At 37.5% G+C, this 19,203-nt stretch overlaps 1 protein-coding gene across 3 annotated transcripts in view; it reads right to left on the bottom strand.

Moving 5' to 3' along the window:
• The window catches only part of DLG5 (discs large MAGUK scaffold protein 5), a 96,424-nt gene that overhangs the window by 50,752 nt on the left and 26,469 nt on the right, over window positions 1–19,203 (bottom strand). For all 3 annotated transcript variants that reach the window (XM_015633423.1, XM_015633424.1, XM_015633425.1), the window contains exon 2: window positions 10,662–10,730. In XM_015633423.1, coding sequence (XP_015488909.1) covers window positions 10,662–10,730 — 69 coding nt within the window. The remainder of the gene's footprint in view (window positions 1–10,661; window positions 10,731–19,203) is intronic.

The following is a 19,203-nucleotide window of genomic DNA, read 5'->3' as shown; positions in this document are numbered from 1 at the left end:
AAGAAAGCAATTCATCTAAGTTTTAATCAGTGAGTTGAAAGAAGAATATCTCCAGTCAGATCCCATGCTAGCAGAATGGCCCTGTGTTGCAAGTTCAGTTTGCATGGGTAGGTTCCTTTCTTACTCAGGAATTTACAAGCAGCTTAAAAGGCAAGTTACAATTGCGAAGACCTCAGAAACTGATATACTGTAAAGAGTCAGAGGTAAAAATGTTATTTAAAATAAAGAACAATGTCCATGCTTAAAAAAAAAAAATATGTAAAATTCACCCACATCAACTTATTCCAGTGATAGCAAAGAAATTGCTACAGTGCAGGAGCTCCTTTTCTTTTTCTAGCAGCAGAGAAATACCATTCTGTCTTGGGCTACAGACAACTTTTAATGCAATTCTATGCTTCCACATGTCACAATTTTTCAGTCTAGTATGTGAAGGTAAGGATTTCACTGACCAATAAATCATGAAAACTGGGCTTCATTTTTAACAACATTGGCTAACACAAGCACGTTATAATCACTGCAACTGGACTACACATCATATTTCCTCTAAGGGGCAGTCATACATTTAAATGGGACTTTTTAATTCTCAGCTTTCCTAATATCAGAGCTGAACAATGATGGCTACTGTCCTCTCAGACAACTGTGAGAGCACAACAATGTTTCCTTCCCAAGAGAGGAGAGGCTGGTATATCACTTCCTAACAACTGCTGACAAATAATTCAACTCTAATTTTAGTTCTGCTCATTTAAAATTAAGCTGTAAATGTAGTTTTGCTCACATGTCTCACAGACACATATGAGCAGACTCAAAGATCCAGGTCATGGATGTGAAAGTTAAAGGCTTAAATGTATGCAGGTGATTATTTTCTACCCAGAAGAGAAATTTTAGAAATAGTTTGCAAAATTATACAACCAAAACAAGTTGCTGACGTATGTGTTAACTTGTTAGGATGCATCTTTATTAGGCCTATTTTTAGTTAATTAAACAACAAAAGAAAATGCTCTCCACTCATTGTCTTTCAAAGAAAGAAACTCCGAATTATTTCACAGGATCAAATGCTAATGAATTGCAAGGATTGCCTTTTAATCCCTAAACACAATTCATGAAGGTATTGCAGAATGTAAAAACCCACTCCGACTTTTCAGCAAAACCACCTGAGCTTTGAAGTTCCCACACCACAATAACTGCAGCGTCAGGGCTATCCCATGTACAGCATCTACAATAACAGGATCCCTGCTTTTATACCTTCCAGCTGCTACTGCAATGAGAATTTATGAGCACAGACTGTTCTTTTTAACCTGTTGCCTAATAATGGATGCAAACGCTCTAATAGCAAACTGCAAAAACAGAAATTGCAGGAAGAACGTGCATTCTGGAAAAAGACACAAACTCACATCACTCTGAAGAATTTTCAATGGAGGCTGCTTTTCCTACTACTTTGTTTCACTCCTGCATCCAGACAAAGCCCTTTCATCCATAAGGACATGGATTTCACACTTCCAACACAGAGTTATCCTTTCTTTTACGTGAGAAATATTCTACATATTTTTATGGCAAGAAACCAGTAATACATATGATACAGGGGACACAGAGAATAAATGAAAGAGCTAACTAAATAGATCCAAAAAGTCAGAATATGTATTCATCTGAAAGAGTTTGGACTCATCAATGAAAAAGGAATTTCATAAACAAACTAAAAGGTAAAGGCAGGCAAATCAAATTCAGGTACCTGGAAGCTGCATGGTCTTTGATAAATTCAGTGGCAACCTGCACATCATCCCACTTGAGCTGACACATCAGAGGATGTGCAACATGGAAAAAATCCCTTTCTCATCCTTACAGAGAAGTTCAAAAGCTTATGTCATCCTGGGGCTGCTTGCAAGCAAAACAGATGAACAGGATGCAAGAGGTCAAGAGGAAGGAGGAAATGAATCAGGAAGGCTGCTGTGCTTTCCAGGAGGAAAGGGCACTGGATCTCCAATGTCCATCTCCGTGCTAACCCCGCAGCAGTTCCATTGACCATGCCTGCAACACAAGACCTAGACAGGCACCCAACAGCTGCCCCGGGGATCTTTAAGCACTGTAAAAGCAGGCCAGAGATCTACCTCTGCTCCTCAGCCTCCCTCAACAGCTTTAACAGCATCCAAGTGACAATATTCTCCAGGCAAGAACATTTGTGCACAGCCCCAAAACTGTGCCAAGAAAGAAAAGTCAGCTTTAAATAAAGACGGGTTAATTAGCCTTAGGAAAGAAGCTTGTTTCACAATTGTGAAACCATTTGTCTTAGTACCAAAAGGGGTTATTTTTCATTAACTTGTCAATTTTTACATCAACTTTCATCTCTAATGCAATCATATTTTTGACACATGTACACCTGTTAAGTGCTGTAAAAACACAGATCAATATGATCCAGTTCTGCCTACCCCTATCCTTAGTAGAAGACCAAAAATTTACCTCTGCCTTACTTCCTAACAGATTCCTATTTTCAATAGCTGTACAAAAGGTCTTATAAAGCTTAAATCAGATTTCTGAATGCTCAAAAAATAAGCACACACATTCAGTAAAACCCTTTTTCACCAGAAAAATTCCTGTCTTGGTTTCTTTTAAAGGAGCTTTTATAGCTGAATGCTAAAATCCTTTTATTGCATCTGACATCTTGATGCAGCAGAAGGAAAGTGACCTGTGCTTCCAGCTTCGTATTCTTTTTCCATCTGACTGCATATTTTACACAAAAGCACTTCATTTTTGTACTTCAACCAGTCAAACGGATCTTAAAATGCACAAGCCCAAAGGCTAAACCTCCATTACCCAAATTATGCCACCTTTCAGTAACTCACCTTCTTTCTCAGACAACCTGGATTTCTGAAAAGGCATTTACTGCAGCATCTGCTTTGATAAGCTTCACAACTGATTTCTGAAGTGAGCTGCACTTGTGTTGTGAGGGCTGGGCAGGCTCCAGGTGAGCAGCCCACAGCAGGGATGTGTCGTGTGGAGAGAACACGCCTCACCTGGCATGCAGCACAGTCCCCAAGTCCTCAATGTGCACTGACTGAATCCAAAGTGAGGTTTTGCAGGATTTCCATCACAGGTTGTATAAAATAAATGCCTTAAAAACAGAAGCTGGAGCAATCATATTTCCCTGTTATAGCCCAAATGCTGGACTCCACAGAAACCACAATAATCCATTCCTGTAGCACATACTGAATATAATCCTTGATGATTACTCTAATCAACAATGACTGCAGAGATAATATGTCCACCCAGAAACTATTGCTTAAGAAGTTAGCTCCATATGTGGGGAAGGGGTAGTATATTTCTTTGAAGAATAACAGAACATTTTAACAGAAACAGGGCTGCAAAACTTATTAACCTGACCAAAATGTACTACAATGCCAAATGAGTATATTGTTGAGATAAGAAAATGGGCACCAAGCCATAAACAGCCAATTTTAAGAAATATCATTAACATATTTTGAGTTATAATAAACTCCTTGGTCTTTGAGAAATACACTTGTATGACAGATTCAACTAATTCAGAAGGCAATCTGTCACAAGCTAACAGAAGGCCTTAGTTTTACAATGATTTTTCTTAAACTCAAATTTGTGGTCCTTCCTGCTTGAAAACAAACAGAAGACTACTCTTTGTACAGTCAAGCCTTTTACGTTGTTTTCTTTCATAAAAAAGAAAATCAACAGAGATATTCAAGATATTCTTTCTTCATGGCCTCATAAGTCATGACATAAAATGTTAAAAAATACTTGCATGGCATATTGCAAAGCATGATCAACAGGGTTTCTCCCTAAGCTAGGGAAGGTGTCCAGAGTAAAGACTTATGCCTGATGTAGGAAAATACATTCTAAAATATTTACTTTCTTTCAATAATTTATGAGCACTAGAAGAGGGTTACATTCTAAATTACATTCTAGTTGTCATTTAGATACATTTCTTCAGATGTATCTTTTGAAGTGATCATGAAACAGCAGAGAGCACAGAACAGGGTTGCAGGTGAAATAAAACATGAGGAAAAAAAAGCAGCAGTACACTGAGGAAAGAAAAATGAGAGGCAGAATAATGTACTGTAGAAACTGTTTCATCTGATGGACAGAAAAGCTAATAGATTATGAAAGCAGTGACAACCATGTAACATGCAAGGACAAAAGGATGGGTATAGCATTTCAGTATATTGTTTTAATTCAGAATATAAAAATGTAAACAAAGTCATCAGCATCTAAAATAAACTTTCAACTTCAGTACATTTAAAACTATAGAAGGAACTGAGCAGTGGTTCTAGGAAGGTCTACATAAAAAGAAATCCTGAGCCTAATACTAAAAAATAGCAGAGGAGCTGTGGGACAGCGGAGGAAAGGCAGACTCATCAGTTTGAGAAGTCCCTGCAGAAGTTTGCTGAGCTGAAATACAACTGAGTAAAATCTGTTACCATGACCAAGGCATGTACAGCTGGAGCCTCTGGGTTCGAATTTACAGAAGCTCCCTGGCTCAAACCTTACTTTAGTCAGGCTTAAAACTGCGTACTGAAAGTACAGCCCACATTGAAGTGTCCACACTGAACCCAAAGGGGACAGTGACTATGGGCACCAGCTGCACACCAACCAAGGGGACAAGCCTCCTCCAGCACTCCATCCTTCACATCTTCTCCTGTAGGCGTTGTGAGCACTAACTCATCACATCAACTTCACAGTTCCAGCAGAAAACCAGTCACCAAAAGGATTCCTTAAATGCACAGACTGATACAGGGGCTCAAGAAGCAATGACAGATCCCATGCTCCAGAGGGGCTCTCTGGAGTGCAGGAGATGGGTATTCACATACACTATTTCCATTCTAATCACTGCACACCAACCAAACCATCACCAATTCCTACACAAAGGTGCCAAATGTTAAGAAGATACCATAACAAGCAAAATACTATGAAGTGGTTGGCTCTTATTACTGGTTCTCTCACCCCCAAAACTCCATTGTCCCTTCTTCAAAACTGTATCAGTATAAATGAGCAAAGTTAACTCTTTTATTGTTATGTTCCTTTGTTTTTGAAACGGCATGATGTCCATGGAGTAAACTCAAGTACCTTTGAAGAGAAAGAACCCTGTGCATGACTAATGCAGAACTGCAACTGCCTGAAAATGGACACCAAAGAAGACAGCAATAACACAGTCATTCAGAATGGTTATTACTTAAGAGGAGATGTTTATTAACAAGCACACTGAAAATCACCTAGAGATTAAGGATCAATCCTAGAGACAATTACATGATTCACAAACAGTAAAATCAGAGAACAAAGTTTACTTTAAGTGTGTAGAAGAGCGTTTATTTCCAAGTTAAAAGTCTTGTTTCAAGCAAACTAAATGGGTAGTTTATTACACAGGAAATAAAGCTAGATGAAGAGTTTTAATTCAATCATTCAGACCAAATTTTACAGGAAAATGACTTCTGAATGGAAAGAGTGATTGGTGAGGAGGCAGAACATGGAAAGCAATTACTGCTGTAGAGAAAAGGACTATGTGTCCCTTTATAGGATCCTTTTACTAGTACTACCAGTACACCACATCCTTTTATAGGACCTTTCCTTATTCATTCATGGCCTTTCAGCAAGTGTAATATTGTCACTTCTTCCTTGGGCAAGAAATACAATGAGAGACTACCAGAGGCTGTCAGGGTAAAATAAATAACTCTTTCAGACAAGGATAGAGTGTTTATTTTTGATTGAAAGAGCATCATAAGCCACACCTGCAACTAAACAGTTCCTTGAACAGTGAAAACAATTACTTTGTGACATCCAGCTGCAGAAAGTATGAAGCAATAAACTGAAATCACAACAACATGAAAGGACATAGTCAAAATGGCCAACATGAAAATGAGGAGTGAAAGACTAACATTGTTGGGAAGGAACTGATGGAAGGGTGGGAATGTTTGCTTTGGAGCAAGAATTAAGGCTCTCAGATTAAGCAACCTGAAATGTAATTAGTGAAAAACTATCTGTAATAGCCTGTCAGGCTGATAAGCTAAAGAAGTGTTAAGCAAGGAAATACTGTCAGCTGAAGTCAAACTTGGACAGCTTAGTAGAGACAGATCTATGACCACCTGATGGCTGCAAGGAAAGCCATAAAACTGTAGAGCCAGAGCTCATTACAGACTGCTGTCCATGGCATGGGGCTTCAAACTAGATGATCTGTAACATCCCTTCCAGCCCAAACCATTCTATGGTTCTGTGTAAGCTCCCAGAGCAAAATGTAGCAAAGTGATATGAACAGAGAAGAATAAGAAAAAACACTCTGGATGAAGAAGTGATACCATTTGCAAAGAACTGAACAGTAATAGCCTGTTAAAAAAGAAAGGTTTCTCTGCTAATACACAACGTGGAATAAAGAGGCTACAAGATTGACAGCTATAATCAAAACAATGCAAAGAGGTCTCGCTCTGGAAAGAAGAAATTTATACACTTGAAAAAAAACAGAAGGTCTTTTCCATTCCAAAATTCATCTAATTAGGAATTCAGTATACTTTAAAAGAATGGAAGAGTATGCAATGCCTTTCTGTTAAAGGAATCCTATTGTGGAGGATCTTCTCAGAGTCACAGCCTGTCACCTGCATGCAAGCTGCTGCGTTCCATAAAAAACATTTCCTAAAACCAAACCAGAACAAAATCCAAACATCTGTGCATTGAGGAGGGGAGGAAAAAACATTTTTAAAGCACTAAAGAAAAACTCTGAAGCTTCATTATGATACTAGGATAGGTAAAAAATTGGCTTGATTCTAGAAACCATAATCCTGTCACGACATCAAATGTCAAATTATTAAGTGCTCTATACAAACTGACACTTTTAAAAATAATTTTTTAAGAAGGAGTCTTGATTCTGTGTTCTAGTCCTCTCTGTTATCATGACTGGTCAAGTGGGAGGGAGACTTGCCAGGGACTGTCACATATAGCTGTGTTACTGGTTTCTATCCAATTCCTAAGTGACACTGTTGTTCCGTGCTTGGCACGACAGGCACTGAATATCCATAAATAATTGTTCTGGTATCAGAGACACAGCACTATAGTTCCGTTCAGAGAGTTTGCTGTGCACAGGGAGTGGGCAGATGAAGGATGCTTTTATTTACACACAAAAATCTTTGTCATTGGCCAAGAGCAAAGAGAAAGGAAATACAGAGAAAGACCATGACAATTTAATGAGGATTTGTTCCTTTGAGGGGACAAAGCTGGGGCTGACAGACAATGGTGTTATTACACCATTACAGCAGTTTATATTCTACCTCTTTTGGAAATAAATCGTGAATATTTGATCTCCATACTCTCAAAACTACCTGTTTTAACATGCATGGCATGAATTTTATTAATACATCAGAAAGAAATGGAGGAAAGCAAAAGAGAAAAAAAAATATTGCCATCTAAATTAATTTTGAACAATGAGGAAAATACACAAGAAAAACCTGCTGTCACTCTGCATTTTTATTTACATATAGAAATATGTATACATATACAGATACAAATGAATAAAAAGGCAGTTTCTCCTCCAAGGCTGCTAACCTGCCATTACACAGGGGGAAGACTGGCTTCCACTCAACTGCGTATGCTATCATGTGCCCTTGAGGATGGAAGTTCATTCTTCTTGCATCCCTCAGGCTCTGCAAGCCCCACAGAGGCAGGGAAAGAGAAAAAAAACTTGGATGACAACACAGTACTCAGAATAGACTAGCCCTAAGCTCATCTCTCAGTCACATTATGTAAATTGCATGACTCCTTGCTCTGCTCTTATATTGACATTACTGAAGACTGGGAGAACCCCAGAATATCCATGTTCCCCATACAGAAGCTGCTGGATAACTGTTCATTCATCCATGCTGCTGCTCTCCATGCTTGTTGGGACTCTTGGCTTCCAATGACAGAAACAGAATTGCAAATACACCCAAGACTTGGGTACACCATGGGTTTATATAGTGATCAAATGATGTTGTCTTATCTCTCTTTTCAAAATCCTCACACTATGTTTTATTCATTGCACTGAGGCTGAGCCCATGTTTTCTCAGAACTATCTTTTAACAACAAGCTTAGTTCTATTTAAGATTAGTTCTTAGATGAGTCTTTTTCTGGAAAATAAGGCCATTGTTCTACATTTTAGCTTCATAAATTTACTCAAACCCAGGATAGCTGTAAAAAAGTATAGCAGCATCTCCATTTCACAACTTCCTGACTTACTTGGAAGTATTTCAGAAAAAGATCATTTAATTAAAAATGCTGGCAGCAGAAACCATCTCTAACAATAGCTAGGGTAATTAAGGTTTAGGGAGAAAAGAAGAAGCACATGGACATATGAGTCTCTAGTTACATTTATGAACTATGGAGTCTAAAGACTACATATGAAAGATGGTATTATCTTTCCTAATTAGACGATGCTAAGCTTAATTATCTGAAGATTTATCTGGGCGTAATTAGTGGCCCCAAAACCTTTTGCATTTCCCCTAAAGAGTCAAATGTGCCAATCTGTTTCTGAGCTACTCAACAAATAGAATCAAAACCAGTGTTTTGAACACATCAATAATAAAATAGATCCCTTCTCTTTCCTGTGAGGAAGGTCCATGTGAGTGGGGAACTAAAAATACTCCTTTATATAGATGTGTATGCACATATAACTATCCATGTCAAACTGAACATATTTGAAAGTTTGTGCTGTCTCCAGACCATGATGTGTTTACCCTTTTTCACTGCTGCATTCATTTCATAGGTTAAACTCACCGTTTCTACTGCACAGAATTACCCTTGTGGAAATTATTTCAGTGAGATGGGGCAGAGTTGGGGGGAAGATGCATGTGAAATTCCTCAAATGCTACAGCATCACAGAATTTGTTAGGATTCCATTCAAACGAGTCATATGAAGCCTTAGGGGAGCTGGCATGCTGGCAGACTTAGTTATGATAGTTTGTCATTCAAGGAATCAGTCAGTATTAAAATAATCTTTGAAGTGACTTGCAGAGATGTCTATTAGTATATGTCAGTTATTAAGCAATTTTCTACTGATACTGGATCACAAAAAATATTGTCTCTTGTAGAACAAGATGTGAGGCTGAGAAACAGTTGGAGCAAAAATCAGACTCATTAATAGTAAGTCTGTAATCATACCATAAAATAAACATGCCAGCTTCAAACAAAGAATTCCCCTGGCTGTTACCCTCTTAAATATTAAATACCAAGCTCACATGAATAATTTGAATAAAACAAAATTACAGAGAATAGTAGATCACAATTTTTGTTTAATAGCAGGGCACTTAATTTTCAGGTCATAAAATAACTTTGATCACTGCAAACTCCGAAGACATAAATCAATTCTGAGGACAGCCTCTTATGTCAAGTGCACAGATCCAAATTCAGTATAAACTTCAGGATCTTAAAATACGAACAAAACGTAGTTTATAGCAAGGAATGTAAAAAAAAAAAAAAAAAAAAAGTTAAACAAAATGAAGATTTAAGTGTGCCACTCCTTTTTAAAATGAGAAACATGGAACTAGACAGGACCACCTGCATTTCTCCTATCTGAGCCATCACTTCATCCAATTATCCCACAAATTAACTGGATTTCATTTCAGAATAACTACCTTCTTTAGAAGATGCCTTTCTGAGTCTGGTTGCCCTAAAAATTTAGGAACTTTTTTCTTTTTATTTCCAGTCCCCAGTTTATTCCCAGCAAATTAAATCCACCCTTCCTTCAGGAAGCAGCATACAAGTGCAGTTTTGAATAAAATCAAACTAATTCACAGCTTCCAGTATTTTCAGTAGATAGTTCATTCAGGCCTAAAATCTTGTTCCTGCTTGCTGGAGTTAAAAGTTCAACTCAGTGACTACAACAGATGTCTGCCCACATCCTTAAAAAGACAACTGACTTGCCTGATGCTGTTGGGGAAGTCTGCAGATGCCTGACACAACACTGGAACTTTAAATATGCAAGAGGCTGCATTCCCTATCCAGGGCAAATGACTTTTACACGGACTTCACAATAGAAGTAAAAGTAAAGATGAGGAAAACTGACAGCTAATAGAGCTGCTCCATGATCACCTTGTGGTCAAAACACCTCTAATGATGCTTCTTATACCTCCCAAACTTTTTCTGAGTATTTTGTCTTTCCCAAGGATTTTAAAACCAGAGAAAATGAAGCAATTAATGGAACACAGGAAAAAAATGCTAAAGCTTCCGGCCACTGTCAAAGGTTTAGAAGGCTATGGCCTTGGCTAACATTATTTATAACTCCTATGGTGCTTTTGACTCTGACCACAATTTTCACATTTACATAAATACATACTTACACATATACACATGCTTATATACATTTTCTTATGTCCAGACTCGTGTAAACACAATGTTGCCAAGTTTACATCATTTTACTAAGTAACACAAAGCATAGATACATCATTTAATATATCCAAATGTAGCAGATTTTACATGCAGCAACTGCAGCCAGCCCTGAAAAGGCTTAGCTTGCACTGCACAAAAGTACACTTGTTCCTAGTGAAGATGGATGGTTACATCTTATAGTTCAACATCTTTGATTTTACAACCAGGATCCCTCTATCCTTCCCAGAGGCAACCTTAAAAACTTGTTCTCCCAGTTCCCAAAAGACACACTCATCAAGTTCTTATATTAATACTTTACTCACCAATGCTGCTCAGAGAACTGCTGCTTTCAGAGTCAGAAGGCATTATGGACAGCACACTGTAAGTAGACCCTAGAATCAAGAAAATAAACAGTATTAATTCTTCTCCCCCTTTTCCTCTCTCCAAACAAAGCAATGAATAATTTCCTAGATATTGTAGATGCCAAATAAATTTACTAAAATTACTAAAATTATTCAAATTACTAAATTAGAGACAACACACATCACTGAAACATAAAAATCTAGCAAGCAAAGTATAATTTGTAAATAAACACTGCACTGTGCACTAGGTAGAAAACCATTTTGGATAACATGGTAAAAATGAGCTATGCAAAATATTAAATACATTGGCTATTTCACACAGACTGAAAATAGAGTTTCATGTCTATAACAAGAAGATTAGGAGTGATACTTGGGACAAGCAGCAATCTATTTTGGTTTCTCATGTCTTTACATGTACCAGCTCCTAATTCATTGTGTAACTGATTTGTATTCTTATTCTCAGACTTCATTCAGACTTAAAAATTTCATTTAATTTGTAAATAAAATTTGCTTACATCAATTTGCAACTTTCAGTATCTGGTCTTAAAAGCAGCAAGTTTTCTCATTTATTAATAGATCATAGTGAAGCCCTTCATTTTAGCTATTTTAGAAGTACGCAAGGTTTTAGTTACCAGAAGAACTAGAAGGACAGGTCCTACTTCAAAACAGTAACTAAACAGCTTCAGCATCCCTCACAGACATGATAAACACACCATAGTAAAGGCAGGGAATGATTATGGACGAATCCATTAGAAATCCAGCCTATTTTCAGCACTTGCCAGGATGTGAGAGCTGTGCTCACAACAGCCAAGCTCTAAGGCAATTTCAATAGGAGCTCACTTTCCTATAGTCCCTCCTTCTTATATTCCAGTATTTCTTTCTTCTAGTTTCTTTGAAATTAAGAAATAAAAGCTGAGAAGCAGCAGGAGTAACTGCACAGAACAGACTGAAGGAAGGATAGGCTAGAAAATAAGAAAAAATAGTTTTTGTTCACCTCCTCTGCCTCTTACTAGAGAAAAGCATGACATGTGTAACTACTATGGTGTTAGATGGATGAAAGAAAAGATGTAATAAAACAATTATACTAACACAAGTAATAAGAGAAAAATCAATTAAAAAAAGAAAAAAATTGAAAATAAGAAGAATTGCATCTTGAAGTAGACTGTTTAATCTGATAAATCTCTGTGAAAAATTATTTAAAATATATTGGTTAAAAATAATTATATTCAGTTGTAGAGGATGTAATTTTTTTGTTCAGATCTTTAAACAAAATAGACAATGAGTATGTCACTGACTGGCTTCAGAAAAAACCTGCTGCACATTTTTGCTTCTATTTCAGACATTTTTAAATAATAATAATTTTATCTGAATTCCTATTTAATTAAAACTTATTAAAAGCAAAATAATTCCACATTAGCTATATTTAACCTCCTTGCATATTCTAAACTCATACGACTTGCAGTATTTCTTGCAGTCTGAACATAGATTGACTAGAATCAAAAGGAAAGTTGGAAAAAAACCAAATCAATATATTAAACAAAGTAGGACATCTTTATGACAAACAATGTGCACTGAGATTGTATCAAAACTGTGTGGGACACAGGCACAACAAAATCTTGTGCCAGGAAGTGACACTTAATTATGCTCAGCAATTTAAGGCAAAATCACCAGTTCCTCTAAAAGATTACACAGGATTTCCACACCTAAAGAAACTTGTAGGGATTGTTAGCTGCTTTTGCTTTTAAGAGTAAAGAAATAAAAGACTCTAGATCTCATCATCTTAACTGATCTTCATTTTATTTATCTTCAAGACACTGATCCTCTCTGTTTCTTTGTCCTGCATTACAAACCAGAGACAGGACTTAGAATGAGTTAAATTCTGCTCTCTGCAATGGACAGAAAGGGTCTGTGAAGCTGACTTCATGAATGGAGAAATATGACTCCCCAAAGCAATGTTCTTAAAACATTAGCTCATGTTTGTAGACGCAAGATCCGGTATGCATGGCATGCTATCAAGAAAACCTACAATTGTGAAGAGGGGAGGAATCATCTGACCCGTTCATAATTCCTCACTTCCAACAACAACAACCACCTGCTAACGTTGTTTGGTTTTGTTTTCAAACTACACAGGGTACAAATTCATTATCTGTAACAAGTGCCACCTTTGTCATCAGAAGCAGCATTAGTAAGCATCAGAAACAACAAGTAGAGGTCTCAACACAGCTGCCACAGTATTAAAATGCATCTTTAGCTACTGTACTGACACCCATCCTTGTATTAAATCCTGGCTGAAGTGGCATTGTGCTCAGCGTATTTTGCTTGCTCAAACTAGCAATACATCATTGGTACCTGCAAATGCTCCAAGAAATATTTCCCCACTCATTAGGATGCCTCCTAACATAAATGAAAACACTCAAAATCATCCCAACAGCAATTCAGATATGGGTAAAAAAAAAAAAAAGATATAAAAAAGAAAAAGGCACAGGCTAGTTTCTACAACCAAAGGCACTAAAACACCCTGTTTATTTGTGAGCTGCACAACCATGGTATTCTAATAAACTTTTTCAAAAATCACCCTCCCCCAAAAGAATTTTCTACTTGATTTCCTATTCTTCATTTTTTCTGACTGTACATCTTGTCAAATTGCATGAGAAAAAATTAAGAGCAGAACACCAAACCCAGTAAGAAGCCATAAATACCATCTTAGATAAATGTTGAAAGTGCTTCACACCTAGTTCACATGCCTTTCACCACACTTTTCCCAATAGTTGACTTCAATATTTTTCACTTTGCATACTGAAATCCCCCAGTGGTAAAACTCGCTACATTTGATTTCAACGAATAGATTTATAAAAATAGATGACATGTTACTAAAGTTCAAAATTACACCTTGCAATGACAGGATTCTGAGAAACACAGTAGAACCTATACCTACTTAAAAATAATAATAAGAAAAAAACCCCAAACCCAACAATTACATCAACAATAAAAACCCCAAACCAAACAAACAAACAAACAAACAAACAAAAAACCAAAAGCACAAGCAAACCAAAAACCAAGCATATCTTTTACAGATACACATTCATATGGAGAGCAAAAATGCATAACCAACACAGCAGACTTGCTTTCTCTTTTACTCATCCAGACATAAGCTTTGGATCAGCTCCTGGCTGTATTAAACAGCTTTGGCAGAGCACAGGGATTTAGAAACTGCTACAGTATATACTTGAGAACCTTAAGAATCTCATTTCCTTCTGTTTTCAATAACTAGAGCAAGTAAAATTTCTTTAAGTTATTACTGTCTGTATTAATCAGATTACAGGAAGGCCACTTAAGAACTCACAAATTCAGGAAAAGAACTCATTGCTTAAGTGTGGAAACCACCTCCAGGGACAGAAAACAACTGTGTTCCAGTTTGCCTTCATCTTTCACACAACAGCCACACAGAAAGAGTGATGTGTATTTTCTAAAAAAGACAATGATGGAAGAAAGAGAAAAAAAACAAAACAAAACAAAAAACAAGCAAACAAAAACAATCAGAGAAGTCCTAATAAGACAGCAACTGTCTAAACCAGCAATATCGTCATCAGCAATACTAAATCAAGACTGGTGGAATTAAACTAGTCACACAAAATTAAAACAAAACATTTCTCTCTTCTGTCTAACTTCTGAATTGTGAAACGCCACATAACACTGGAACAGTCACCTGTTCTTCAAGGAGAAACTAAAAAAAGCCAAGTCAGCTAACCTCCGAAACAAACTTACACTTGGCACCTCCTGTAAGAAAGTAGTATAAAGGATCAAGTATGATGTCTTCTATGATATTATTGAATGATTTGTGAGAAAAAAATACAGTGTTCAGATTCAGAAAGATAAGCTGCCAATTGCCAGTACTACATAGACGCTTCTCATCCTCCTCAATACAAATACAAATATGCAGGCTCTGCTCATAGCTCTAAAGCATAGTGTATCCAAGGGGAATGGAGTGGCAAGAGAAGGGATAGGGATTCACCTTTACAAAACTCATTGCACATATGCTTTCAATCCTCTCTTTTTTTCTCCCCTCTTATCTATAACTTGACTCAGAGAAGGCTGTTTCATCTTCCAAGCTTCATTATATGAACTAAACTGTGCTGGAATAGCTCTTCTCTCAGATAAACATCCTCAGCACAGGGCCAAAGAGACAAGTATACTGAACCTGCTTCAATGTGTGAAGAACAAGGGTTTATTCAAGGAGCACGAGGTGCTTTATCCCACAAGATGGGGATTGCTCAGGTCTTGGCTGCACAGCTCTTGGTAGGTCATCCATCTTTGGGGACTGCATTAAGATCTGCAGTATGGCTGACTCCTAAATTAAGCATGTTTTCTAACTAGGAACATGTAGCTTATCGTAGGACCGAGACTAGAAGGAGCCTTTGTCCATGCAAATTTATTTTGCTACTTCTCTGCGTTTAAGGATGATGTTATAAAACCCTCCATGCTCCTCAGCTGCAAATTTCCATTGTTAATTAAATTCTGCTCTTCCCCACACCTCCCTTTGCAGTGCAGCGACTGCCAGATGATTCAACTTCTTGTCAGCAAATGATTTTTCTGATGGAAATCCAATGCACTGGATGAGAGGGCAGCACAACAAACATTGCTTTATCCACATCTCCATGCACCAAACCAAACTGACATTGGCAGGACTCCTACGTGCTGGGGGGGAGCAGTTGTTTGATTACAACTGGCAACGACCCAGAATTCAATGTTCCCTTTGCCTTTACAACAACAAAAGTGCCCAAGGAGCTCAAGACCGCATGGATCTGCCATGCTCTGTCTCTGAAGCTATTCCTTCCTTGGCAGCCTGTTTTGTCACAAACCACAAGACATGGTCACTGCTTGCAAGCTGTGTGACATTCAGACACTAAATCCTCATCTCATACAAAACCTTCAATTGCTTCCTTCTGTGTCACACTTATTTCAGACATTTCACAGTCATTTACCTTGGAGGTTATGAGCAACTCCAAGAGCAAAGGTACAAACTTAGCAGTAAAGTTCAAATAAAAGTAGATGCCATTTTGACAAAAGTTTGCTGTTTCTTCCCCATCTGCTTTTAAACACGGCTTTGTAATTTATATTCTGTATATCTATTTTTAGGACACCATGAAAACTAAATGAACACGAAATGCCTTTTTAAATAATTAAGCAGCTATAAAATCACATTTTTTTATTTCCTAAATAGCTGGGTATGTAAAAGTTCTACAGAAATGGTGAGGGTCAAGAAGTTTATTTTCCTTTTCAATAAAAAAAGCTTTTTGTAATGAACTATTAATGAAATATTTAGATATTAATATTAAAAGTGCTGTTTGGAAAAATATAAATTTATTAAGTCAGTCTTGAATTCTAAGTAATTAAAAATACACTCTTGTTAAGGACAGAACGCTCCACACATGAAAAAGGACTGAGGCACCTTTCTCTGAAACATTTAGTAAAAATGAACCTAAAGTCATATTTCAGTGATAATTATGATTTAATATGACAATTTATGTTAAGGCCTAGATTAAAAAAGATTAAGTAACCTGCCAGAGGCCAGAGACATCAGCAAAGATGCCCTGAATTCAGTTCCTAGCTGTCAGTCAGTAGAGCATCAGATCTTCAACTATTAAAAACAACACTATAAAAATACCTGTAAAATTCCTATTTTCTTAACATCTGAACAAAATAAATAGTCACTTTTATAGGCTCATATACAAAAAGCAAAGAAAAGAATAATTGATTATGGATTCTTCAGTCTCAGTATTTACTACAGATGGGAAAAATTTACATTTAAAATCAAGTTTTAGTAAAAATGCAGTGCAGGTAGATGAAACAAACTGTCCCACATTCCAGTTCATGTGGATTGCACAGGTTATACAACTTATTGTCAATGCAGCACTGCCGTCTCCTGTTCTAAAACATGATGTGGCATTACAGCTGACTATCTTTTCTAACAGCTACAGATATTTTTATGAATTATTTTTAACACAGATGCTTTAACAATTCCCATTAATGTATTTGGAGGAATCCATTCCACTTCACTGCTAAAAAGACAAAGGTAACCATTTTTTCTTCCTTCTAGCTGTCAGGATCATTTTAGTTGTTTGCTGGATTACGTATAATAAGCCAAAGATAAAAAAATAAAGAGAAAATGATAAAACATAATAAAAAAAAGCTTTTTTTACTCTCTGCTGATACTATCTGCATTTTCTAAACTCACCTGAATATAGGTTAATCTTATAAAGCTATCTATCTGCTCTGAATATCCTGATTTCTACAACTCTAGCACACTGACATGGGCCAAACTTCTTTTTCTAACAAGAACCAGAAGAAAGTATTTGGATCTGCTCTCTGATAGCAGTCCATTACTACTGAAGAACCAAACCAGCAACTGATTGAAGGAGTTACTTACACAATACCTCCTCATCCGAGCCTCTTGGGAATCCCTGTTCTGCTACAAGTTACAAAGCAGTTCACATCTACTCCTCTCAGGACTGCAAGAGATAGATCAACACAACCCATCAAATCTGAACTATGTGGGAGTCACTGCTCAATGTGCCTCCTTGGAAATTACAGTCATGTTGGGAGATTCGGCTTTTCCAAATCATACACCTCTCAAAAAGGTGGTTCATGTTACTTGATGTGAAATCTGGCATAATGCTGAAGAAACTTACTTGCAACCTTGAAAGGGGATACACACTCCACTCCCCAACTAAGCCCTAAAAAAATGAACTCTCTTTATACTGCTCTTCATAGCATGCTTCAATATTCAACCCTCAGTCAGAAAAAAACAAGGGGGGAAAATGTCCCAAGATGGTTTCATTAAGGTATGTTACAGAAGGGTTTTAAACCCAGCTTTGTGTTGTTACAATGGAAAAAAACTATACACACTTTCATACAGAGGAGCACTCATATCCAAGCTTCTCCTGTCTCTGTTTACAACAATTGGTACTAAAAATGCTAAGAGAAAATACATATCTAAGCTAAATAATTTAATTTAAATCTTCTTGCCACCTTGGCAAGGTAATTTTATTCCTCAACATGCAACTTCATTTAAGATAGCAAAAGTAAGGAAGAACAAAAAACAAAGCTTTTTTCCCTCCTAGTGCTGTAGATCAGGAAATCCTAGCAGTAATTCCACATTAAATACATATATACTCATTCAATTGGCACAAAGTACAAGACGATGCTCAGTAAAAGAGGTGTCAGCCCTTGCTACCTACAGACTTCAGGCCCAAGTCCTTTTCAGAACATCTGCAGTTACAGGAAGGTCATCAGAGCTGTGTGAATTCTACTTGCACACACCAAGTACCACAGACAGGAAATGTTGAACCCATGGCAAAGTGACCAAGAGCCCTCTCTAAACCCAGACAGATTGGAGCAACCATTCTGTGTGCAGCTCTACAGGATCTTTCCAGAAATGTATTTGTTTTCACAAAGCTAATAGCTTAACCAGACAACTCTTGCAAGTTCCAAGCACTGCTATGACTTCAGAAGGAGGGGTAGAGAAAGAAACAATATCAATTAAGAATATATTCCACAGACTACTTTTTCAGAAGACAAAAACACAGATATAAAAAAGAAACTGCACCTACACTCTCATCCAAATAACACAATGAAGTATGTCCTTAATTGCTCTGCTGTACTGAGTGATTATTACAGAGTCTATTACCCATGAACTATTTCCAAAAACAGTTTGTTGCAGAAATCCCCAGGCTGGACTTCATGCCTCTTCTGGTTACAGCTGCAGCAGCCACAGGAACTTCTCATCCCTCACCAGAGGTAACCTTAGGCTGTGACGAGGCAGTAACACCACAATAACCTCGTCCACTGGCACAGGCACTGCCAGGCTGTGGGAGAGCAGATCTCTCCCTGACACACACAGGGAATATGGGAGAGCAGATCTCTCCCTGACACACACAGGGAATACACAGAAAAACAGCACTAAAGCCTCCTAAAGGCAAAAGTAACACATGTAACTAAACAGAGCAAAAAGTCATCTTCCCCCAAGTACCAACTACAGTGCTCATGCATAAAATGTTCACTCTACCTGGGAGCTAAGAGCTGAGAAGGCTGGAAAAAAGGAACTCATCTGGAAGCAATTATAGCTCGAATTCCTGCTTTTTGCCTCTTCTCTGGAGGAAACAAGTGCTGCTACTTTTCCTTCTCTCGGTCATGGCAGGACAAGGAGGAGACAATGGCAAAAGTTCTAAAGCTTATTGCACTGACAATGTAATGATAAAAGCCTGACATTGCACTCTGACAGGAAGCAGTAGCATTAGCATTACATGATAGCACACACTGAGCTATATGGAGTGGAGTGCAGCTGACTGCCTCGGAGCCTCTGCAAGAGACAGGCTAAAAATGCAGCAAATGCACTACGTGTCCAGCATGCTACTCCAAATGCAAATATAATGCCCTAGTCCACTAAGATAGCAACTGGAGAGAAGAAAGAAAGAAAGAAAACAAGACTACAACACAGAAGAAG

Source organism: Parus major, chromosome 6 (assembly GCF_001522545.3).
Source record: "Parus major isolate Abel chromosome 6, Parus_major1.1, whole genome shotgun sequence".
NCBI classification, from domain to species: domain Eukaryota; kingdom Metazoa; phylum Chordata; class Aves; order Passeriformes; family Paridae; genus Parus; species Parus major.
The sequence above is the reverse complement of the archived record's forward strand: the minus strand, read 5'-3'. Positions and strand labels throughout refer to the sequence as shown.